Below are 24,509 nucleotides of genomic sequence, written 5' to 3'. Positions count from 1 at the left end.
ACATTCAGCGTCATTCTTTGAGCAACTCCTGAGAGCTAAGCATTGTACTGTGGCCTTGAGATAGTTCAAAAGAAGCAAGATACAAGTTTCATGGCCCTGAAAAGGCTTACAGAATAATGGGACGGATCCACAAATAATATTTACGAATAATGGAAGCAGGAAGAAGAAAAAGGATATAGTGGGAAGTAGAATGAACATCAGGATAAAGTAGCTGAGGAAACAGTTGAACGAACAAATAAGTATAGAAATAAAAAAGGACATGTACCTAAGTGCCGAGGGTAAGATAAAACACTAAGTACTCCGAGTAGGTTTTTGATATGATTTGGGTGTTGTGAATTAATTGAGGAAGGTTTCATGAAGGACCCGGAATGAAGAAAGGGTAGTACTTTTTTTTATTTCTTAAAGTGTTGGTCCAGGGCTCTAATAATTTAGTGATGATTGCATTGCTTTGCAGTTGCAATCATTGAGGCTTATCTGCTGTTGTTTGGCCCCCTCACTCAGCTGTATGAGGTCCTCTCACAGTTTATTCCCATTGTCACTGAATTTCATCCCGGGAAGAGCGTAATATTTCCAAACCTTGAGATTTTACCACATACCGCCTCTTTAGGGATCATTTATGAAGATGTTAAACCAGTCTTAGCCCTGATCCCTAAGACCCTTGCCTGTTTACTCTGCCTCAACAAGAAAAGTCATCATTTTTCTTTATTGTCGGCTTCCTGTATTTTAGCCGATTTTCTACCCTTGAAAGAATTTTCCCTTCAATCTCATGCGTATTCAAGGGAGGTTTTTTTGATGCGGAATATTATCTGAGGCCTTTGAAAATCTATATATTTAATGTTCACCGGTTTTCTTCCACGTTGGTTTTTCCTGCTTTCAGATCTATTATCTCTATTTAGAATGGATTTTTCAGAGTGCTTACAGATCTTAAACTTAATTATAGAGTTTTCAAACTTGTCAGGAATGAAAGTAAAACTTACCAGTCTATACTTCCCAGTGTCCTTCTTATAGGTGAATCATCCTGGTGATCCACCAGCCCACTAATATAGTGGCCATTTATAAAAATATGTTACACAACGCCTTACAGATTGTCAAACTTCCTTTTTGAATGCCTTCAGAATTTTCATGTAGACACCAACCAGTCCCACTAATTTATTTATATCTAGTTAATTAATCAATAAATGATATTTATTGTTCAACTGCTGGGTGCAGAGCAGGGTACTAAACATTTGGGAGCTTTTTTTTAATGGAATTTGATAAGTGCTTAATATATGTCTAGCACTGTTTTGATCATTCAACAGAAGCAAGCATTGCAGTTTATGCATTTGAGAAATTTATAATCTAGGTGGACATCTAGAGATGTAATTATTTATAAACAGTGGGAGCAGGAAGAAGAACAAGTACAGAAGTAGTAGTAAAAAGAAGTCCGGTAGATAAAAAAAGACGAATAAAAGAGTAACCATTCATAAGTTGATTTATGCCACTTATCATTAGGTAGTTATATATAATGTAGCTGAAGAAGAGTATGAATACGTGAGTGCTGATGGTAATAATAATTAATAATAATTATGGTATTTGTTTAGCCCTTACTATGTGCCAAGCCCCGTACTAAGCGCTGGAGTGGATACGAGCAAATCAGGTTGGTCACAGTCCCTGTCCCATGTGGGACTCACAGTCTCAATCTCCATTTCACAGATGAGGTAACTGAGGCTCAGAGCAGTGAAGTGACATGCCCAAGGTCACTCAGCAGACAAGTGGTGTAGGTGGGATTAGAACCCATGACCCTCTGACTCCCACACTCGTGCTCTATCCACTCTGCCATGCTGCCTCTCTAATGGTGCAAACCACCCAGTGAGGTCACCATAATCTGATTTAGTTCCTTTTATCTTTCTGTTCAGAAACCAATTTGGGTGTGAGAGTCACTGGCATCTTCCTCAATAAAGCCTGAACTAAAGAATTCACTGAGCTTCTCCGCTATCTCCTTTTCATCCCTGATTGCCCCTTCTAACTCATGAGCATCAAGTGGCTCCGCTGATTTCCTATCTAGTTTCCTGCTTTTGATATATTTGAAGAACCTTTTATTACTATCGGTGGCATTCCTTGCAGGGTGTTCTTTAAACTCCATTTTGGGCCACCTAATATCCTGTTCTCCCTCAGATGAGCTTTCCGTTCTGTGAAGCATGCCCTTCTCCCTCTGATGATATCTTTTATCCTGTCAGATAACCGTTCCACTCCAGCTTCTGGTTGAGTTGCCTGTTTTTTGAGGGAGTTTTTTGGAAGGAAGGCTTTGTGCCTCACCGAGTCTGAAAATCTGGTAAAAACCTGAGCCTCTAAAATTTGGGGGATTTTTACAGCTTCCAGGGTTTTAGTAATAATTAGCTTTTTAAAGCTATCCCTTTGGAGATATTTTCCTAACTTAAGACTTGCATTTTGGTGGGGATTTTTTGGCTTTTTCTCCGTAGCAAGAATGTTCAATGTTATTGAGCTGTGCTCTCTATTGCAGTGTCTCTTCCACCTAGACTTCCTGTACCAAGTCCTTTCTATAAATCAGAATTAAATCTGGCCAATTATATTTGTTGGTTTTAGAAAACAGTCATTTATCATCTTTTTTCTAGCATTTATGAACTTATTTACATCCTCCTTTACCCTCATGTACATATGTCCACTTTATTTTTGACCACTCTAGTTGTAAATGTTTTTCTGTTGGTCTTGGCCTTCAGAGTGGAAGCTATTCATGGGGAGAGAATGTGCCACTTCATTTTTCTATACTTCCAAAAGCCTAGTACAGTGCAGTGTACCAGGGCACGCTATGCAACCTGATTAGCTTGTATCTAACCCAATGCTCAGTACAGAGCCCCGTCTGGTACATAGTAAGCACATAACAAACACCTTAAAAATAGTGGTTACTCAAAAAATGCTACTACTGATAGCCCAAAATCTTACCTCTACTTCTCTTCCCAAAGCGTTACTCAGTGTGTGTTGTGTGCGAGTATCTTTATGTGTGCATGTACAAATAATATGTGTGCATGTACAAATAATTAAGGTCTTCTACTCTTATTACTGTCCAGTCTTACAACTTTTCCTTATCTTACCTGCTATTTCCTCATCACTTTTTCTCATTCTGGTTATTTGGTTTTCCCTCCATCAGGTTTGAGAGGTCAGAGTTTTGCAGAATTCCTCACTACCAATCAATCAGTTGTATTGATTGAACTCCTGTCAGGTGCGGAGCACTGCACTAAACACTTGGGGGAGTACAGTAATGTTAGAAGACATGATCTCTGCCTGCAGGAAGCCTACAATTTAACAGGAGATTCATAATATTGTGACTAATAAGCTCCTTGTGGGCAGAGAGTGCGTCTCCCAGCATGGCTTAGTGGATAGAGCACGGGCCTGGGCATCAGAAGGTGGTGAGTTCTAATCCTGGTTCTGTCACTTCTATGCTCTGTGGCCTTGGGCAATCCACTTCACTTCTCTGTGCCTCAGTTACCTCATCTGTAAAATGGGGATGAAGACCGTGAGTGCTACGCAGGACGGGGACTGTGTCCAATCCAATTTGCTTGTATCCATCTCTGTGCTTAGTAGAGTGCCTGGCACATAGTAAGTGCTTAACGAATACCATAATTATTATTATTATTACCAATTCAGTTGTACTCTCCCAATCACTTAATACAGTGCTCTCTGCATGCAGTAAGTGTTGAATAAATACATCGATTAAGTGGAAGAAGTCCTCAAATACTAGAGTATGTAAATCAATATGTACAAAAAGTGCAGTGAGAGGTTGTGAGTGTCGAATGTTAAGGAGGAGCAAAGGTATTAAAATGTTAGTAGAGAGGTTGGGTCCTGGGGAGAAGAATGAATCAAGGAAGGCTTCCCGGAGATGGGCTTTGAGAAGGATTTTGAAGGAGGGATAAGTAATGGTCTGGCAGATTTGAAAGGGAAATAAGTTACAGGTAGGAAGTAGCCTGGGAGCCAGGGGATAGAGGTGGGAAAATCAAGAATGAGCCACAGTGAAAAGGGGAGCTTGGGAAGAATGGAGAGTGTGAACTAGGATGTAATAGGAGAAGAGAGTGAATAAGAGAGAGCTTATCGTGTGCTTTAAAACAATGGCCAGGAGTCTCTATTTGCTGAAGAGAAGAATGGACAATGATTGAAGGCTTTTAAGGATGGGAAATATGTACGCAGAATGAAGTTTTAAAATGATGTTCCGTGCAGCAGAATGAAATAGGGATCGGAGCAGGGAGAGTCCAGATGCCTAAAGACCAGTAAGGAAGCCGATACAGTAGTCTAATCAGGGCAGGATTAACTCCTGGACCGGGTGGCAGCAATTTGGATGGAGAGGAAGGGAAAGATTACAGAAATGTGGAGGAAAAGCTGACTGTTCGCATACATTGGTAAGAGAAATGGCACATAAACTTAAATAGAAATTTTGAGAAGTTCTCCCACTTGACTGTCCAACTGCATTTAAACCCAACTCAGTAAACTTGAAATTTGATTTGCAAAAATCACTTAGAAGCCAAATGAACTACCGCTTCTTCCAGGGCTAACATCAGATGTCCATAGTCAGTCACAAGTTGATTAGCTTCAGTTTGGTCTACCTATTACATTCAGTGAAATAAAGGGCAGTTGCTGTGCAGGGCGAGCAGTTTGTAACTTCAGGAGCAGAGGTGAGTGATTCTGACAAAACACCTTTTTGTATTTCTATTTCTAGAATCCCAGGTCTCCAAGCGACAGCACCCCCTGCGAATTTAATTTTTCCCTTCTGAATACAGATGGTCATTCAATCACTCAGAGTGATGTGGATAAAGAAAAAATACTTTTAACCCTCCATGATGTGACGGTAAGATCCATTGTTCGACATATAAATCAAGACCAGGAGTGGATAAAAGAATCAGGTGGTATAGCCATTGAAACAATCAGACTACGTCACGGGCCGCTTTTCTGCATTGTTTCTTGGACCCAGATCTGCTAAGGCAAACAAAGTAGGAACAATAAATAACAAAGAAAATAGTAGCTAGTGCACACCTGATCCTAGACAAGAATCTAGTCTAAAAATCTCTTTATTCCAAAAACTGCTAGCCCTTTGAAGAGCTGAAAATGCTTCCGTGTTTCTCCCTGTCCTGCCAGAGGCTATTTTTTTTATGGTATTTGTTAGGGGCTTAATGTGTGTCAAGCACCCTTCTAAAGTGCTAGGGTACCTATGAGTTAATCAGAACAGGCAGAGTTCCTGTTCCACATGCAGCTCACAGTCTAAAAGGAAGGAGAACAAGCATTGAATCCTCATTTTACAGTTGAGGGAACTGAAGCAAAGAGAAGTTAAGTGACTTGCCCCAGGTCACACAGCAAGCAAGTGGCAGAGTCGGGCTTACAACTCAGGTCGTCTGACTTCCAGGCCTGTTCTCTTCCCACTAGGCCACGCTGCTTCCCAGAGTAGTATTGAAAATATTATTCTAACATTTCCCAGGGGAGAGATGTATAAATAGTCTATCACTTGCGCTTCTATGCTGCTTGAAAAAGTGATAGAAGAACACTTTTAAGGCAAGTATTCACTGAATGAATCCACAATAGGACCTCCCATGAAAAATGTTGCCAGGGACCAAGACCTAGAGAAGTCAAGAAGAGAGTTTATGTGCAAGCGATAGACCTTACTCTTTGCTTAACAGTGACTCCAGAGCTTCTGCCAAAATAAAATAAGAAAATGGCAAAAATCCACCAGTGTATACCTAGAGATCAAACAGGATTTAATGCAAGAAAAGCTACTTCATGAATTACAGAGTAGATAAATATGTATTCAAGGGAAAGAACCGAGTGAAGATTGCATTCCTTTTTAAAATTTAGATGTAGACAGGAGATGATGCGATTGTTGTTTCTTCAGCCTGTTTGATTTTTTTATACAGCAGCTTCAATAATGGAGAAATCTGAAAATTTGTGGTTTTCGTATAAAAACCAGATTTGGATTCTCTTTGCATTCTTTTTTGAAAACTAACAAATGACTATTGAGTCAATGGAATCACAGTTGGAAATAAAATACATAGTCATCCCCTAGGCAGATATGCCATCTCCATAATAACAGACCACCCGGACTGGATTTTAGTTGTGCCTAAGATATAACAAAAATCAATACATCTCTGAAAAAGATTAATAGAAGGAAACCCAAAGGAATGAGAACCCAGAAGGTTGTAGCAATAAGAAAGGAGTGGGATTCCTAAACAATCTGAGCAGATGAAAAAAATCAGAGAGCTGAGGTACCCAGTTATATCCACTGCTTAGAAAATCTTCCCAGCTGGTGGCCCAGGATGTAATTAAAGGAGGGCAGAATTGAGAACTGGAACTGGGACGTTCGCTCCAGTCCGGTTTTTCACTTGCCATTTGTGGTCTAGCTAACGGGATGTCAGTTGATATTGCAGAACTACTTCCTAGGTACCAAAGAATCAACACGGCACGTGGAAATCAACCACTGGAAATCCAAATTCCAAGGACTTAGCCTTTCTTAGAAATCCTTGGAATTTAGATTTCCAGTGATTGCTGATACTTGCCCATTGTCTCTAAACCATCTTTCCCCAGCGCAGGAGGTTTGATAGGGATTTTTTTTTAAGGAGGGCAGATTGTTACACTTTAGAGAAAACAGCACATCGACTCAGAGGGAGGAGTCTCTTTTAAGAAAGAGAAGCAGCGTGACTCAGTGGCAAGAGCACGGGCTTGGGAGTCAGAGGTCATGAGTTCGAATCCCGGCTCTGCCACTTCTCAGCTGTGTGACTGTGGGCAAGTCACTTCACTTCTCTGTGCCTCAGTTCCCTCATCTGTAAAATGGGGAAGAAGACTGTGAGCCTCGTGGGACAACCTGATTACCCTGTATCTCTCCCAGCGCTTAGAACAGTGCTCTGCACATAGTAAGCGCTTAAATACCAACATTATTATTATTATTTTAGGAGAGTGCACTAGTACTCCTTTTTAGTTTTCTGGAAAATGCTTTTGGGAGGGATTTTGGGGGCCATTTGCAATTTCCTGTGGAGCAGAAACACATCCCTACCAGCCAAAGATTGGGTTTAGATGGCCTCCCGTCCTCTAAGTTCTCATTCAACAATACTGTAATAATAATAATACTTATAATGATGGTATTTGTTAAGCTCTTACTAAGTGCCAAACGCTGTTCTAATTTGCTCAGGTAGATACCACGTTATCAGGTTGTCCCACCTGGGGCTCACAATCTTAATCTGCATTTTATAGATGAGGTAACTGAGGCGCAGAGAAGTTGAGTGACTTGCCCAAAGTCACTCAGATGACAAGTGGCGGAGCCGGGATTAGAACCCACGATCTCTGACTCCCAAGCCCAGGCTCTTTCCACTAAGCCATACGGCTATTGTATGGAGCTGATCTGAAAATCACTGAAAGCAAGATGATCTCCATAATAGGCAAAATGCCTTTAGCATATCATTTGAATCACAATCTTAGAGGGAGAGAAAAAGCATTCAGGGCCTTCTGCATAGCCCAGCGTGGTTGGGGCTACCTCATGGTCCTCTCCTGGTAGCCAACGCGGTGCTAGATGTGTAGAACTAACACAATCACCAGAATGGACCTTCCCCGCTTTTTAGGTCCCTTCTTCCTCTTCCTCTATCCCTACCGTCCTGTCTGAAACCCGAATGGTCTGAAATTGAATGTTTCTGTGATTTGAATAAACAGTCTAAAGTACTGCATGCCTAGAGGGCTCCTCAGCTAAGGAAACAAAACTTTCCAAATTCTGGCAGCCGCGTGTTTCTTAGCCTCCAGACGGGACTCCTTTGTTTGGCTATAATTGGTGATTACCTAAGGAGGAGGCCCACAAGACCTGAGTTTCGTTTTTAAAAATGTTTTTGAATTGAATTAGGAACTGAGAAAAAGCCTGGAGCTCAGTGTAAATCTGCAGAAGAGAGAAAACGACTGTGCCAGCGAGGATTATGACTCTATTGAAGAGGACTTAATTGCAGAACAGGAGCCAGAGGATATAACACCAGGCCTTTCCGGAAGCCTTCTTCTCCCCAGCAGTAAGGCAGTTCAGAAGGCTGCTCCTGGGACTCAGGAAGCAAGAAGATGCTGTGCCCACTGCCCAGACACGCTCATTGTACTGGAATTTAATCCAGCCACCAAAAGTAAGATATTTGGCCTGAATATTGCAACTTCTTTTGACATTTGAAAGATCTGTGAACTGCCCTGAGGATTCTGGCCCGCTCAAAGTCTTGAAACAACTCTTTGGGCCTCACAGCTGGTATCAGAACCACTATTGATTGATTTCATTCCTACAACAGCCCCGCTATCGCCGAAGTTTTTATGGACTAGGAATGCTCCAGTGTGGCCTAGTGGAAAGAGCACAGGCCTGGAATTCAAAAGACCAGGGTTCTAATCCCAGCTCTGCCATTTGCCTGCTGCTTGATCTTGGACAAGTCACTTAATTCCTCTTAGTTTCGCATCTGTAAAATGGGGATTCATTACCCATTCTTTCTCCTACTTGAGCGGTGAGCCTCATGTTGAACAGGGCTGTGTCTGACCTGGTTATCTACCCCAGCTATTAGTGACCTGGTTATCTACCCCAGCGATTAGTACAGTGCTTGGCACATAGTAAGTGCTTAACAACTGCCGCAAGTCAAGTTGGACCACATATCTTCCCTAGGCTGGAATAGACCCCCAACTAGACTGTAAGCTTGCTGTGAGCAGGGAATGTGTCTGTTAATATCGTTACATCGTACTCTCCCAGGTGCTTAGAACAGTACTCTGCACTCAGTAGCCCTAAATTAATATGATCGATTGACTGACTGAACCCTCAGACATCGCCTTGGATATTCCTGGGGCTGGTCTGGAACGAGGCCAACCTTTGGCGGGAAGAGGTTGAGGTGCCGGGCAGATGGCTTTTTGTCTCACTGCTAAGGTGATCAAATTAATAATAATGTTGATATTTGTTAAGCGCTTACTATGTGCCGAGCACTGTTCTAAGCGCTGGGGTAGACATAGGGGAATCAGGTTGTCCCACGTGGGGCTCACAGTCTTCATCCCCATTTTACAGATGAGGGAACTGAGGCACAGAGAAGTTAAGTGACTTGCCCACAGTCACACAGCCGACAAGTGGCAGAGCTGGGATTCGAACTCATGAGCCCTGACTCCAAAGCCCGTGCTCTTTCCACTGAGCCACGCTGCTTCTCTTACGTGATGGCGTAGGGCCGAAGAGGGGTGATACTCTTTCCAGCTCACCTGGCTTTGCCGTTATCCTTCATCAGATTCCCTGGGCAGAGCAGCAGCAGCTGAAGCCTCTGCATTCTAGACCAGGACAAAGCCTTGGAGTCAGAGCTATTTCTTTTATGATATTTATTAATCTTTTACTGCGTACCAGACACTGTACGAAGCGGTAGGATGGATACACGCTAATCAGGTTGGACACAGTCCCTGACCCATAAAGGGCTCAGAGTCTTAATCCCCATTTTACAGCTGAGGTAACTGAGGCACAGAGAAGCTGTGACTTGCCCAACATAATACAGCACACAAGTGGCAGAGCCGGCATTAGAATCCGGGTCTTTCTGCCTCCCAGCCCCTTGCTTTATCCACTAGACCACGCTAGCTACCGAAGGCAATTCCCTGATCACTGCCCAGGTGGAAGCAGAAGCAGACAGAGCTCCTGTCATGGCTGCTGTGGCCTGCCCTAGGGCCTTGAATGAAAGGACTTTTCCCGAGTGGCCACAAAAAAAGTAGTTCTGGCCATGCGTGGAAACTCCCAAATGCATACATAATTCCAAGATAGACCAAGAGAAATAAAGAGGAGGAAGAAGAAATGTGCAGCCATTCCCCTCCTCCACCTCTTCCTCCATTTTCTCCTTCTTCATCCCATATTGCTACCATCTCCTCAGTGGTTCTGAGCCCAAGGAGTTCCCTCTTGCCACTCTAGCCAAATGTGGGAGCTACTTTAGGCATTTTGAATGGTGAGAAGGAGCTCAAATCATGTGACAGTCCTGACCATTATGGAAATTTGGGTCATTTTATTTACTATATTCTTTTACTTATCATAATTGCATTCCTCATCTGTCCTGGGCACAGATATTCTGTAGTGCAGTCAGTAAATTGTTTTTTCATTTTTTTTGTCCATGAATTTTTTTCTTTTAATTTTCTTGATTACTTTTGACAACAAATTTTTTTCCTTTCACAAAACTTTATACGACTTCTCAGGTGGAAATTTTTCATTTTTTCATGATCCATTAGGGATCTGGGTGTTAGGCAGAAAGCTGTTGCTTAGGAAAGTCATGGTGAAAAGTCACTTGTTGACAGCACAGGACAAGCTGAAAAAGTTTACCTAAAGAACGTGCCTTAAGTTACTACATCCCCAAGCTGTTCAGAGCTAGATAAGCATAATAGAATTCGTAGTGTCCATCTTTGCATTTCTAATAATCTCAAAATGGTGACTGTATTGCGAGTCTAAGGTACGGAGGCATTTGGAGTCTATTTGCACAAACAGAAACTGGATGTCTTTTCCTGCAGGCAAGAAGGAACGGAATTTGTCAGCCAAACGGAAGGATAATGCTGAGCTCTACGTCCCCACCAAACCTGTGTTAGAAAGGTGTAAAAAGGAAAGACAGTCTTCTCCTACTTATCTGGACCAGGAGAAAAGCCACTCTAGTAAGGGCACGGAATACTTCTGTTGAGTAGCCAATGCAGCGGGGAACGTGGGGTTCTGAGGTAGCTTTTCTTTCACTTCGGTAAACCACTGGGCATTACCTGTCTTTTTACACTAGAGGTAATTAGGTAGTAATCTTGATCTGTATTCCTGACAGTTTTACTCCAGATTGGTCCCAAAACGTGTCATGCAGACAAGCCAACTCTTCAGTTTGGGTTCAAGGCCAAACAGAACAAGAAGGACACACATCTAGGGATGAATCATAGAGGCAGCCACGTCGGGGGTACGGAACTAGAAAGAGGCTCCAGTGAGGTGTAGCTCTTAAATCTGCACTTGCTCATGCCCACTTTTGCTTGTGATAGCTCTGGCCACAGCCAGAGGCACTAAGAGTGTCAGAGACACCGAGTCAGAGACCCAAAAAAAGCAGCTGAGACATTCATTTAGCTGATGGAAGTAGCAACCGGGGACCTGCAGGCCGATAGAGAGAGAGAGCTTGTCTTTTCCCATCTCCAGAAGCGTAAAGCAGGGCTGTGCCCTAGATCCAATCGTGTTCAACCTATTCTCTGAAGCCTTGCCCAAGAATACTACAGAGAATCTGAAAGCTGGTGTCAGAGTTTCCTTCCGGTCATCTGGGAAACTCTTTCACTTCAACAGGCTGGGAGAATTGCAAACAAAAGTCACATCTGCAAGTTTCATTCCTAATGTAATGTGTCTATACTGTAAACTCCTTGAGGGCGGGGATCGTATCTGTTAACTCTCCCGACCAAGGTGGGGATGGGGAGATGGGTGCGGGTAGGGAGGAAGGGCCAGCTGGAGCCAGGAGGGCCGCCCATGTCTGCAAACTCGGGTTCTGGTCATCCTCGCCACGGGCCCCACTCATCAATCAGTCGGTCAGTCGTATTTATTGAATGCTTACGGGGTGCAGAGCACTGTGTTGAGCACCAGGGAGAGTACAATAGGACAAAGCAGAAAGGTCTAGTGGATAGAGCACAGGCCAGGGAGTCAGAAGGTCATGGGTTCTAATCCTGGCTCTGCCACGTGTCTGCTGTGTGGCCTTGGGCAAGTCGCTTAACTTCTCTGTGCCTCAGTTACCTCATTTGTAAAATGGAGATCGAAACTGGAAGTCTGATTACCTTGTATCTACCCCAGCGCTTAAAACAATGCTTGGCAGATAATAAGCGCTTAACAAATACCATCATTATTATTATTATTTAGTACTCTCCCAGCATGTAATACATTGCTCTGTATGCAGTAAGCACTCAATGAACACAAATGATGAGGTTCATTTTACTGAGCAGCAGGCTACCCCCAGAAGATGCAGAATGGCAGACCCCATCCCTATAAGGCCTGGTATCCAAATCTCACTATAATCATCTGCCAAAGTGCTATTCATCTGCTAAAGTGCTTGTAAACATGCTTTAAATCCAGAAAGGGGGTGATGGGAAACCAAGGTGAGAAGCCTATGAAACAATGTAGCGGGTATCTCAGGGTAGAAATTATTGATTTCCGAAGTCCCAATTAAATGTAATCAACTCTGGTATATGATTTGAATTCTTTAGACCTAATACATCCTAGAATGCCTTTCTCGGGTGCGTGTTCCTTTTCAACTTAATAGTTTTCATATTAAACATGATGGTAGGGTCTAAAGAAATGTCTTCTTGCTCTCTGCCCACCAGGACCCGGAAGCCGAAAGGAGAGGCCTCTGTCAGCCTTGCGAAAGAGTGTCTGTGAGGATAAAGACCCAACAGAAGATGCTTCAGCAGTGCTCAAAGCCATACAACTTGAAAATGAAGCCTTACAAACAGCGATGCTTTGCAGAAAGACAGGGACCTCTGCCCATCAGGTATTCTAGGCTGCTGTGCTGGCATGGAAAACGTACAAGAACCCATGGGAGGGAAAATAAGCTATCGTCTCAGCTCAGATCTTCAGGCCACATTCCCCACTCCTCAAGAACTCCTCAAGTGGTTGCCCATCCACCTCCGCATCAAACAGAAACTCCTCACCATCAGTTTCAAAGCACATAATCACCTTGCTCCCTGTTATACCTTGTCACTACTTTCCTACTTCAGCCCAGCCCGCACACTTTGCTCCTCAAGGCCGACCTTCTCACCGTACCTCTATCTCGTCTATCGCACCGCCGACCTCTTCCCCACGTTCTGCCTCTGGTCTGGAACACCCTCCCTCTTCACATCCAACAGACAATTACTCTCCCCTCCTTCAAAGCCTTACTGAAGGCACGTCTTCTCCAAGTTGACTAGGCCTTCCTTTCTTCTTCTCCCACTCCCTTCTGTGTTGCCTTGACTTGCTCCCTTTATTCATCCATTCAGCCCCAAAGGACTTATGTACCTACCTGTAATTTTATTTAGAGCAACGTCTGTTTTCCCCTCTAGACTGTAAGCTCGTTATGGGCAGGGAATGTGTCTGTTACATTCCCAAGTGCTTAGTACAGTGCTCTGCACATAGTGAGTGCTCAGTAAATACGACTGAATGACTGACAACTTGAATTCCCCACTGGGTTAGGTGTGGGGATAAGTGGCCATTCTCTTTAACTGTACATGAAATACGTACTCCCGAAGGAACCTTCTTTCCAGGAATATATTAGGTGATGTCATAAAGTGTTTGTATTCAAGGTTTTCTTTTGCTTATTGAACAGGAAAGTGAGTCACCGCCGAATGCACAGTGGACTAGTCTGCTCAAGGAAGTAGCAGAAACTCAATCCCTTGAGGTATGTGAAAGTGTCTTGGATAAAAAGACAAAAGAAAGACTTGGCAGGGCAGAGTCCACTGGGAAATCTCATAGACTGAACTTAATAGCATTTATCATTCTCTAAATTTCATCATTTTTTTCCTGTCAGGTTTATTTTCTCCTGTGGTGTGGTCTCTTCCATATCCGGCACCCCACACTGCACGTTACTGAGAATAAAGGGCCGGGATCAATAATACCTAAAGTATTTCAGTCTGGATGGGTGGGTAGCCTTGTCTGACTCAAGCAATCTAAAGGAGGAGATTAGGTATTTGGATGAACGAAGAGCCACTCAAATACGAAGTAGGTAAAACCGAGAAAAGAAAGGGAGGGAATTCAGCTCTGCTTCAATCTAAATTGTTGGCTTGGTTTGACCCAGGCATTTGGACCGTGCTTAGTCTAATCTGGCCCTAGCCAGATTCTGGGTGAGTGCCAACACCTAGATGAGTCTGACAGGGCCAGACTCCACCTCCAGATAGAGCAGGTCCAGGTAAATTTTGTTTAATGAGATGTACATCACCCTGATTCTATTTATTTGCCATTGTTTTAATGAGATGTTCTTCCCCTTGACTCTATTTATTGCTATTGTTCTTGTCTGCCCGTCTCCCCCGATTAGACCGTAAGCCCGTCAAAGGGCAGGGACTGTCTCTATCTGTTGCCGATTTGTACATTCCAAGCGCTTAGTACAGTGCTCTGCACATAGTAAGCGCTCAATAAATACTATTGAATGAATGAATAAATGCAGTTCAATGCAGGTGCCCGGTTGATCGAGACGTCCCACGGAGCACATGGGCACATGGACACCGCTGCCTCCTTGTTAAGTGGAAGTTGCTCCATGTGAGGCCCCCTAAAGCGTAGAGCTGCCCTAACCCTCATAGATGTCCATCCCCAGGGTTGGCAAAGTTTGAATGATTTGTAGGCGTCCTGAAAGTGGACGGGCACTTCAGATTACAGAGTGCCGTGTTTCCTTATGGTCCATTTGGTGGGCGGCAGTGGTCCCGGAGACGAGGAAAATGTTGCCAAATAGAAGAAAACAATTTGAAGGTCAGAGGGAACACATTTCTTGGTCAGATGGTGAATAAGGGGAAAAACTAGCATTCAATCATGTAGTTTGAATTCCCTAAAGTCTCGGTTTGCTTTGCCGTACAGAGAAATGGTTCAATTGTGACGGTTTCATCGTTTGATGGGATAATTTTAGGCAGTTCATTGAAAGGGATTGAAGTCATTGACCATGAAATGTAGGGAACAGAAATTCCTGTCTTTGATGGGCACTATATAAAGACTGTCTGGGTTTCAAAGCCCACACAAAGGAGATGTTTCTCTCTCTTTCCCGTTTCCTGCTAATGGTCAAATGCTGGCAATGTATATGCTTTAAACCCCAATCACTGTTGTTTTATGGGGGGTCAGGAACATTGCCTCAGAAGTCCGTTAACGATCTTCTCCTTTCCCTAGCTGCCTCTCAGTCCAGCTTTCTCAGCCACTACAACATCTAAGCCGTTTGAAGCTGCAGGGGGAGCACATGCAGTCACAGAAGCTATTGAAAAAATTGGTCTTTTGGGAAGCAGGTACCTCTTACCCTTGGTTTCAAAAACTCAGGAAGTTGTTACCTATATCTTATGCTGTAGATCTTATGTTTTTATTTTGCCTGAGTTCCAGAAGCTTCCGTCTTCACAATGCATGTCCACCCAGGTAATGGTGTTAAATTGGCTCCTTTTTATATTTGATTCCGTGTATGACCCGGTTCCTCAACCACCTGGGTGGCCACTAAAGCTGCAGTCACTTGGCTATGAATATGAAAGAGCAGGGTGCTTGGGGGGATATTCAGTCCAGAATCTTTGTCAATAGAAAGATATAAAAAGTGGTGATTTTTTTTCCATATCTTCCTGCATTCATTCCCTGAGATAGTACATTTTTGGTCTCATTTTCAAGAAAACAAAACTCATTTTAAATATATAAATATAATGTATATATATACATTTGTGTCATTTCTATATATGTATTTTTTATTTCCATTTTATATATGTGTGTATATATATATATGTCTCCACACACACACAGGAGCTGAGAAACTGACAACTTAATTCATGTCTTTAGTCAGACTACAGGGGGTGGTGGTTGGTTTCATTCTCACCAGCTTGACTTTTATTACAGTGGTTCATCATTCAGGTTGTTTGGTTGGAGGAGAGTAAGACTAACAGATTATTTTTACCTGTTACAACTATAAGAGGTTAAGTTTTTTTCCTCCCTCATTGAGGGTCCCCAGAAATCTAATATGAAATTGGATGTTTTTGTTTTTTGGCATAGGCAGGAGCTGTTAATTTCCTTGCTTGACTCGTTGTGTTCACTTTGTGCATTGACTTTTCAAATTGCTGAAGGTAAAAGCTTTCAGCGTCTATTGTGAGATATCAGACAATTTTCTTTCCAGGTAGACCTTGGTATGTCTTGAGAAGTAGAGTGGCCTAGTGGAAAGAACGTTGGCCTGGGAGCCGGAGGAGCTGGGTTCTAATACTAGCTCTGCCACTGTCTGCTGTGTGACCTTGGGCAAGCCACTTAAAATTTCTCGCTTACCTGTAAAATGGGAATTAAGACTATGAGCCCCATGTGAAACAGGGACTGTGTCTAACCTGATTATCCTGGATCTACCCCAGCACTTGGTAAAGTGCCTGGCACGTAGTAAGCGCTTAACGAATACCATTTAAAACTCATTGATTGTTATTGTTGAAGTATTATTGATGGAAAAGATTTGTTCAATTGTCAGTTGTTTCCATGTGTTTCCTAAGAGTTCAGTTGTATTTCAGGCAACAGAAGAAGCTTTTGAAAGTCCTTCAGGCTATTGAAAGTGACTCTACCCATCTCAGTCATGTTGCCGTAACTACCAAGGAATCAGAGTCTGAGGTAAGGTGATATACTCTATTTAACTCTTGGAAAATGATTTCTAGTTGCCAGTAATAACTATCTTGCACTAATCTCATTTTAGGAGGGGCTGCTGGTGTAGAACTCGATTCATTAAATAGTCCTCTAGACTGTAAGCTCGTTGTGGGCTGGGAACTTTGGCTTGTACTCTCCAAAGTGCTGAGTTCAGTGCTCTGCAAATAGTAAATGCTCAGTAAATATCGTTGTTGATGATGATGGTAGCCCTATTTGCTGAGGATGAAAGGAACTTTGCCACTTACAGGTGGAAAAGTGAAGGATTTGGGAAAGGGGAAAGGGAAAAAAAGGCCAAAGCACCATCTTATACGGAAGATTTATCCACCATGTCCTTGTCTGTCCACCCTCCCACCTATCCAGTCCATACTTTCATTCATTCATTCATTCAATAATATTTATTGAGCGCTTACTATGTGCAGAGTACTGTACTAAGCGCTTTGGATGAACAAGTCGGCAACAGAGACAGTCCCTGCTGTTTGACGGGCTTACAGTCTAATCGGGGGAGACGGACAGACAAGAACAATGGCAATAAATAGAGTCAAGGGGAAGAACATCTCGTAAAAACAATGGCAACTAAATAGAATCGAGGCGATGTACAATTCATTAACAAAATAAATAGGGTAATGAAAATATATACAGTTGAGCAGACGAGTACAGTGCTGAGGAGATGGGAAGGTAGAGGGGGAGGAGCGGAGGGAGATGGGGGGAAAAGAGGGTTAAGCTGCGGAGAGGTGAAGGGGGGGCGGTAGAGGGAGTAGAGGGAGTAGAGTAGAGTCTGGGAAGGCCTCTTGGAGGAGGTGAGTTTTAAGTAGGGTTTTGAAGAGGGGAAGAGAATTCGTTTGGCAGAGGTGAGGAGGGAGGGCGTTCCAGGACCCCGGGAGGACGTGGCCCAGGGGTCGACGGCGGGATAGGGGAGACCGAGGGACAGCGAGGAGGTGGGCGGCGGAGGAGCGGAGCGTGCGGGGTGGGCGGTAGAAAGAGAGAAGGGAGGAGAGGTAGGAAGGGGCAAGGTGATGGAGAGCCTCGAAGCCTAGAGTGAGGAGTTTCTGTTTGGAGCGGAGGTTGATAGGCAACCACTGGAGTTGTTTAAGAAGGGGAGTGACATGCCCAGAGCGTTTCTGCAGGAAGATGAGCCGGGCAGCGGAGTGAAGAATAGACCGGAGCGGGGCGAGAGAGGAGGAAGGGAGGTCAGAGAGAAGGCTCTCACGGTAGTCTAGCCGGGATATAACGAGAGCCCGTAACAGTAAGGTAGCCGTCTGGGTGGAGAGGAAAGGGCGGATCTTGGCGATATTGTAGAGGTGAAACCGGCAGGTCTCGGTAACGGATAGGATGTGTGGGGTGAACGAGAGAGACGAGTCAAGGATGACACCGAGATTGCGGGCCTGAGAGACGGGAAGGATGGTCGTGCCATCGACGGTGATAGAGAAGTCTGGGAGAGGACCGGGTTTGGGAGGGAAGATGAGGAGCTCAGTCTCGCTCATGTTGAGTTTTAGCTGACGGGCCGACATCCAGGTGGAGACGTCCCGGAGGCGGGAGGAGATGCGAGCCCGAAGGGAGGGGGAGAGGACAGGGATCTGCGTGTCATCTGCGTAGAGATGGTAGTCGAAGCCGTGAGAGCGAATGAGTTCACCGAGGGAGTGAGTGTAAATGGAGAACAGAAGAGGGCCGAGAACTGACCCTTGAGGAACTCCAACAGTTAAAGGATGGGAGGGAGAGGAGGCTCCGGCGAAGGAGACCGAGAATGACCGGCCAGAGAGGTAAGAGGAGAACCAGGAGAGGACAGAGTCCGTGAAGCCAAGGTGAGATAAGGTATGGAGGAGGAGGGGATGGTCGACAGTGTCAAAGGCAGCAGAGAGGTCAAGGAGGATTAGAATGGAGTAGGAGCCATTGGATTTGGCAAGAAGAAGGTCATGGGTGACCTTAGAGAGAGCAGTCTCGGTAGAGTGGAGGGGACGGAAGCCAGATTGGAGGGGGTCTAGGAGAGAATGCCTCACCGTGCTCCTCTGGCCTAGTGAACTTCTTTGGAATTTCTATTAATTAGGCTACATCCAAAAGCCAGTGCAAAAATCTATTTCCAAAGCTTCCTAGATCTATGGAGGCTCTTATGTGAGACTTCTTTTCTACATTGAGTGGCCTCTTCTTGGCCACTAGTATTTCAGGTGATTTGGAAATCAAATACTATAATGATTTTGGAGCTTGTTAAGCACTTACTACGTGTCAAGTACTGTTTTAAGAGTTGGGGTGCATGCAAGAGAATCAGTTTGAACACAGTACCTGTCCCACATGGGACTCACATTCTAAGAAAGAATGAGTAGGATTTAATCCCCATTTTAAAGATGAGGAAACTGAGCCACAGGAACCTGAAGTGGCTTGCCCAAGGTCACACAGCAGACTGGTGACAGAGGTGAGATTAAAATCCAGGTCCTCTGACGCCCAGGCCTTTGCTCTTTGTACTGGGCCTGGGTGCTGCCCAATCAAACTCAAAGAATTACAAATTGAATAACTTGGCTTGGGTGCAGTCCATGAGAGCCTGTCTGCCAGGCCGTTTGTCTCCATCTGGCATTTCCTTAAATCTGCCAACTGATAATACTATCTTTCTAACTGGATTTGACCTTTCATCCAATGCCCTTGGAACAACTTTCAGTGTATGAGCATTAACTTCCGACACCCCTTGTGAGGGAGGGGTTATTATTCCTACTTACTAAATGGGGAAACAAAGTCTCAGAGATGTGAAATGGTTTATTCAGGGGCACGGAGTCAGTCATTAGAGCAGAGAACTGTAGATTCTTCCTGGTGGTCTAATAATAATAATAATAATGGTATTTGTTAAATACTTACTATGTGCCAAGCACTGTTCTAAGCACTGGGGTAGGTTCAAGGTAATCAGGTTGTCCCACATTGGGCTCACAGTCTTAATCCCCATTTTACAGATGAGGAAATTGAGGACTCCTAGCTTCTCCCTTTCTTTTCTTTGCCCTTCCCAAACCTCACCCACATATCACGTTGTCTAATGGAAACAGTAGCTGAACCAAATCCATTTTGAGTGATAGCATGGCTATCTGGCTATTAATTAAAAAATAAGTAATGAACAGTTGTTACTCATTTGCTCAATTCGCTGTTCAAAGAACCATTACAGATTGCCAGCCTAATTTAACCAAGGGAAATGTACTCAGGAAATCCTCTCCATTGTGAATGATCTATGAAGACTAGCCTTTATATTCCAGGGTATGGTTGGATGTATTTGGAGTCCATTTAGCAAAGTTACAGCATATTTCTTGCAGTAGTGCAGACTTGCAAAACATTTTCATTGCACTCTCTCTCCATCCAGAAGATATACAGTTAATGATAAAAATGAATGAAACCGACATTCTTCGTGACATTTCCGGCAGGAATTGTTTTTCTTGGGGTGGTGTGGACAAGTTGCTGTTCACGAGGTTGTAGAGAACACCCACAGAACAATGCCTGAAAATACCTAAGTGCAATTTCTGTGTATTTATCAGATGTCATGTTCCCTTTATTTGAGGTTCACTTGGAAGCTAAAGGAGAAGAGATCAAAGATGCTATTTATGTCACCATGGAAATCCTGTCCAACTGGGGGAATGAGGTCTGGGTGGGTCTGACAGAAGTGGAGTTTTTTGACCTAAACAATGCCAAGGTTTTCGTGTCTCCTCATGATGTGGATATCCGAAATACCGACACTCCTGGGGACCTGGGCTGTCTTGTCAATAGGAACCTAACCGTAAGCTCTGCTTATTTGTTTTTTCAATGGTACTTTAATGGCTTTGACATTTCATTCCAGAGATACTCAAAGATGGTTATTAATCACGCTTTTCCAATATGAGAGACAGGTAAGAGACAAATGCCAGAATGCATTCTCCTCAAAACGTCCTCCACACCACAGTGTTTTTCACTGTATATGATAAACCCCACAGAGAAGCTGCCGAATGTTTCCAACTCTAGCATGTAACGAACCTAAGAGTCGACAAAGATAGGAGAGCCATCTTTTCTACTTGAAAATGTCACCGCTGATGGTGAGATTATATTAGTGAGTGTACTTGGTTGAGAGGCAGTCTCCTACACACTTTTCCACCGTGTCCACCTTTCCTGGCCTTTTGCCATTCATCGTGGGCAGTGCTTCTCCCCACTGCTCCTCGGGATGCGTTCAAATGGTTCTGCTCTCTTTCCCTCAACAAGAGATCGGCCTTTGATCCCGAGGATTTAATAGAGGTTTGTGGGAAGAAGAGGTGAAAGAGACAACCTCATGAGCGATAGTGGTGATGGTTTGTACTGAGCCATCCCCATTCTCTAGTCCGATAACCCTGTGCCCGGTAGCCTATAATGCTTGATGGATGGCAGGAATAGAAGTTGACAGTTCATAAAGGGGTGGTGGTAGGTTTAAAAACACATCCTGAGGATATTAGTGACTTCCACATCCATAAAGCCGGAACCTTTGGCCATGATAAAGATTCTCTTCGTCCACACCGTTGTCTCTAATAGCCTCCACATCTTGGGCCTGATCATCACAAGGGTGAAAGAGAGAGACGTCGGTTCTGAAGTGATCCAGTTTTGTTGATAACTGTACCATTTTCTCTGGTTGCCTGAATCTGTGAAGCATAAACTTATGACATCCATAGGGAGTCTAGGTCTTCCTTTCTGAGATGTTTTTTTTTGGCCTTGATGCTGTGACATATGGCAAATCGACGTGCACTCTGCCATGTAACACTGAGGGTGGTCTAAATCCACCTGCTACCTTGTCAGTGAGTCTTCATATTTGCTCATATCTTTTGGCACTGATTGTTCTGCACGGGGGGTTCACAGCACAACCAGGTGTCGTGACTTCCAGTTCAGTGCTTGAACCACTAGACCATACTGCCTTTAGAATTAACCTGCACCAAATGTGTCCCTGGCACTCAATGAAGGATAAGCCCAGCTCCAATGGAGAAGCTGTGGTTGGAAAAAAAAAAAGAGTGGGATAAACAAAGATAAGGTGAAACAGGGACAGTTTGAACAGACAGAAGCAGGAAGTAGATAAGAAGAAGAAAGTGAATGGTAAGGGTGAAGGAGAGATTTTGGTAGTTTAGAGAAATGGGGAGGGAAGGGAAAGTGTGAGGGTATGTATGGAATCAGAGGAGATGACAAGCATGAAAATAGAAAGAAAAAGTCTTCTTAATTAAAGGTTACAAAGTTGAGAAAGTAAGACCTAAGAGTATCTCATTATAAAAGAATGAGGAGAGCATCCTCTGCTTGGATCAACACAGATGATTCTGATGGGCTTGCAGTTGGTTTAGGAGACAATGGGTTGGTAGGATTGGGTAGGGGGGACCAGTTTTATAATTGCCCCCCCTATTCCAGTCTGCTCCTCTTTTCTGCTTGTCTCTACCTTCTCCTCACTCCCCGACCTGTCACAGTGTGTAACCTTCTGTGCCTCTAATAGCACCACCTCGTAGTAAAATCCCATTCCTTCTTTCTCCTATTCCACAATCTCCTGGCTTCTTCCATAGCCCGCACGACAAAAATTCCTCAACCCTCTCCCTCTTCCCATACAACAGTAGCACTCATCCCCTTCACTCTTCACAGCCAGACTTCTCCATCCACCACCTTTGCCTCCTTTGCCAAAAACCTTCTCTCCTTCCCTAAATGGCTAAACTCCATTCTTCCATGCCTCTGCCTCCCCCATTCCTCCCGCCACAATCCCTTTACCTGCTGCTTCTCTGATGAATACATTTGTTTTCCCCCTGTGACTAAATAAAGTTGAGTACATATAGGTTGGTGATTAAGTGTGTGTGGGTGTGTATGTGTTTTTGTCAGCCCATATGGTTGCCTCTTTTCATGTTTCTCTAACCATAGGTGAGACTGGGTAACTGATCTACTGTTCATGATTTAGTTTCTCTGTTAAAAAAGGAGGGAGTAGAAAGATAAAGAAACCCATTTCAACCAAGTGTTGGGAGCATGGTCTGGAGAGGTATGAGAAACCAGTCAAGTGAGGTAAAAATGAAGTTTGACAGCTCTGGGGATCTAAGTGCAGCTCCTTTAACTTCAGGCCCAGCAATGTCTCCATTTCTAATTTGATCATCTCACTTGTCCTGATAGGATCGTTAGGGTCTCCATTGCCCGTATCTCAGATTTTGAATCGGTTCATGCACTATGTCACTGAACAGATGAGGCTGATTTATTTATTGCTCTGATGCATAAGAGAAGAAACCCGGAGAAGCTAAATCAGTGCAGCCACTGAATTTGACAAATGGCTAGGCAGTTATAGCTCTGGAGGGCTATAACTTTCTGAAGAAGCTGCCTCCTGACCCCGATGTGTTGCCAAGGTGACCACACAGGGTTATATGACTCAGCAGGAGAAGCCAAAGAACTTACGGGGCCCATCCTACTCGGGAGGGAGAGGATAAGCCTGGAAATGGCTGTCACCAGTTAACAGCATCAGAAAGTGTCAGTTCTCTTGCTCGTCTCCGAAAAGGACGCCTTCTTTCACTTTGCTCTCTTGATTCATTTCTTTTGTTCCCAAGTTGAGGTTTTGTGTTTTCAGAATGTTCATCACCGAGATCCACAGTGATGGAACTAGACAGGTGACGAGATAAGTAGTTGGGTGGATGATTCATTTATTTCCATCGGTGTCTCTGACCCTTCATTCAGGCCCTCTACAACGTAGGCTGTGTGCAGAGTTGACTGCAAACCTTGCTTTGTGACTGAAAAAGTCAAGGTTCTCAACATTCTTGTTCAGGATTGGTTTGGAAGTAGAAGTTGTAATCGACTTTAAGACAAGTTCAGCTAGAGTGGTGGAAACATTGAATGCCACTATCATCAAAGATCCGAAGAACCATGGTATGGTTCCTTTCTCCAAACATTATACTCTAATCCAATCTATCAATCAATAAACAGCACTGATTGATAGATTGGATTAGATTATCTCTGGATTTGGTTGCCCCTTGAGGGAACATAATTCCACTTCCATTAGCATGCCATAAACTTTCTTCTACTTGGCAGTGATTGCTGCTCCTCTATGCTTAAATCTATAAGAAAGAAGAATCTCTGGAGCCACTTTCAGAACCACATCCTCACCTTGAGATTGTAAGTTTTTTGTAATGTGCCCATTCTTTTGACTCCTGGTTTGGGGAGTGACTCTTCTCAAGAGGCAAATTCATGCAAGTATCTAATCACCTAAACATATCCATCCATTCAATGAGGTATTCCTCTTCCTCACCCTTACATGTGGGATCTATCAATGCCTTGACCGTATATTTGCTACTAGGAACCTTTTTAAACTAGGGAGAACTCATTCAGTCATGGAGGGCTGTTTTCAGGGAAGTTTCAGGAGAATCCTAGGCCCAAAGCTACAGGGACGCTAAAGGAACGCCCGACGTGTTTCTTCAACCCTTGAATATAGAGACCCAGCAGTCTCCTTGGGCACGGGGGTGGATTGACAAGAGCCTTATCCGACACGTGATCCCTCACTAATTCTAACCTTAGCAGGGCGTTCTGAGGCGAGGAAAACCTGATCATTAATTCTAGGCCCTTCTTTTCAACTCTCTTGCTACACCCACTTGTCACTCTATACTCCTCCCACTTAGCCATGTACTTTTGGTAGTGGTATTTTTCCTTCTATTCAAAGATGACTGCTGAAAGTGCAACTGCAGCCATGAGTGAATGTCTTTAAGAGAGAAGCCCATGCCTGCTTCCTACTGTGTCCATGAAACTATGGTACTGCACCTTGCAGCGTGGCTCAGTGGAAAGAGCCCGGGCTTGGGAGTCAGAGGTCATGGGTTCGGATCCCGGCTCCGCCACTTGTCAGCTGTGTGACTGTGGGCAAGTCGCTTACCTTCTCTATGCCTCAGTTACTTCATCTGTAAAATGGGGTTTAACTGTGAGCCTCCCGTGGGACAACCTGATTACCCTGTATCTACCCCAGTGCTTAGAACAGTGCTCTGCACATAGTAAGCACTTAACAAATACCAACATTATCATTATTATTTTCTGGCCCCCTGTTATTCGGGCCACCAGTGGTCAAGATGGGGAAAGATACATTCTGCTACCAACAGGACATGCCTTTGTATTGTTTTTGCGGTGGTGGTGATGGTTTGGGCTGAACTAGCCACACGCTCTGTCCTTGTCCCCCTTGACCAGCATCAGGCATTGCATGATGGTGATCAGGTGACAGGTACTGGTCCCAAAATAGAACATCTCTGCCATCACAACAGCAGGAGCCACC

General features: G+C 44.0%; 1 protein-coding gene across 5 annotated transcripts in view; it reads left to right on the top strand.

The window, feature by feature from the left end:
- The window catches only part of KATNIP (katanin interacting protein), a 116,448-nt gene that overhangs the window by 45,507 nt on the left and 46,432 nt on the right, over positions 1–24,509 (top strand). For 4 of the 5 annotated variants that reach the window (XM_029054329.1, XM_029054319.2, XM_039910893.1 and 1 more), the window contains 8 exons: positions 4,706–4,834; positions 7,859–8,120; positions 10,489–10,626; positions 12,301–12,467; positions 13,278–13,349; positions 14,819–14,931; positions 16,165–16,261; positions 19,818–20,033. In XM_029054329.1, the coding sequence (XP_028910162.1) occupies positions 4,706–4,834; positions 7,859–8,120; positions 10,489–10,626; positions 12,301–12,467; positions 13,278–13,349; positions 14,819–14,931; positions 16,165–16,261; positions 19,818–20,033 (1,194 nt within the window). The remainder of the gene's footprint in view (positions 1–4,705; positions 4,835–7,858; positions 8,121–10,488; positions 10,627–12,300; positions 12,468–13,277; positions 13,350–14,818; positions 14,932–16,164; positions 16,262–19,817; positions 20,034–24,509) is intronic. The other variant, XM_029054347.2, reaches the window with a different exon arrangement.

The sequence above is a fragment of the Ornithorhynchus anatinus genome, chromosome 2, assembly GCF_004115215.2.
Source record: "Ornithorhynchus anatinus isolate Pmale09 chromosome 2, mOrnAna1.pri.v4, whole genome shotgun sequence".
Classification (NCBI taxonomy): domain Eukaryota; kingdom Metazoa; phylum Chordata; class Mammalia; order Monotremata; family Ornithorhynchidae; genus Ornithorhynchus; species Ornithorhynchus anatinus.
This window is presented reverse-complemented; position numbering and strand designations above follow the sequence as displayed.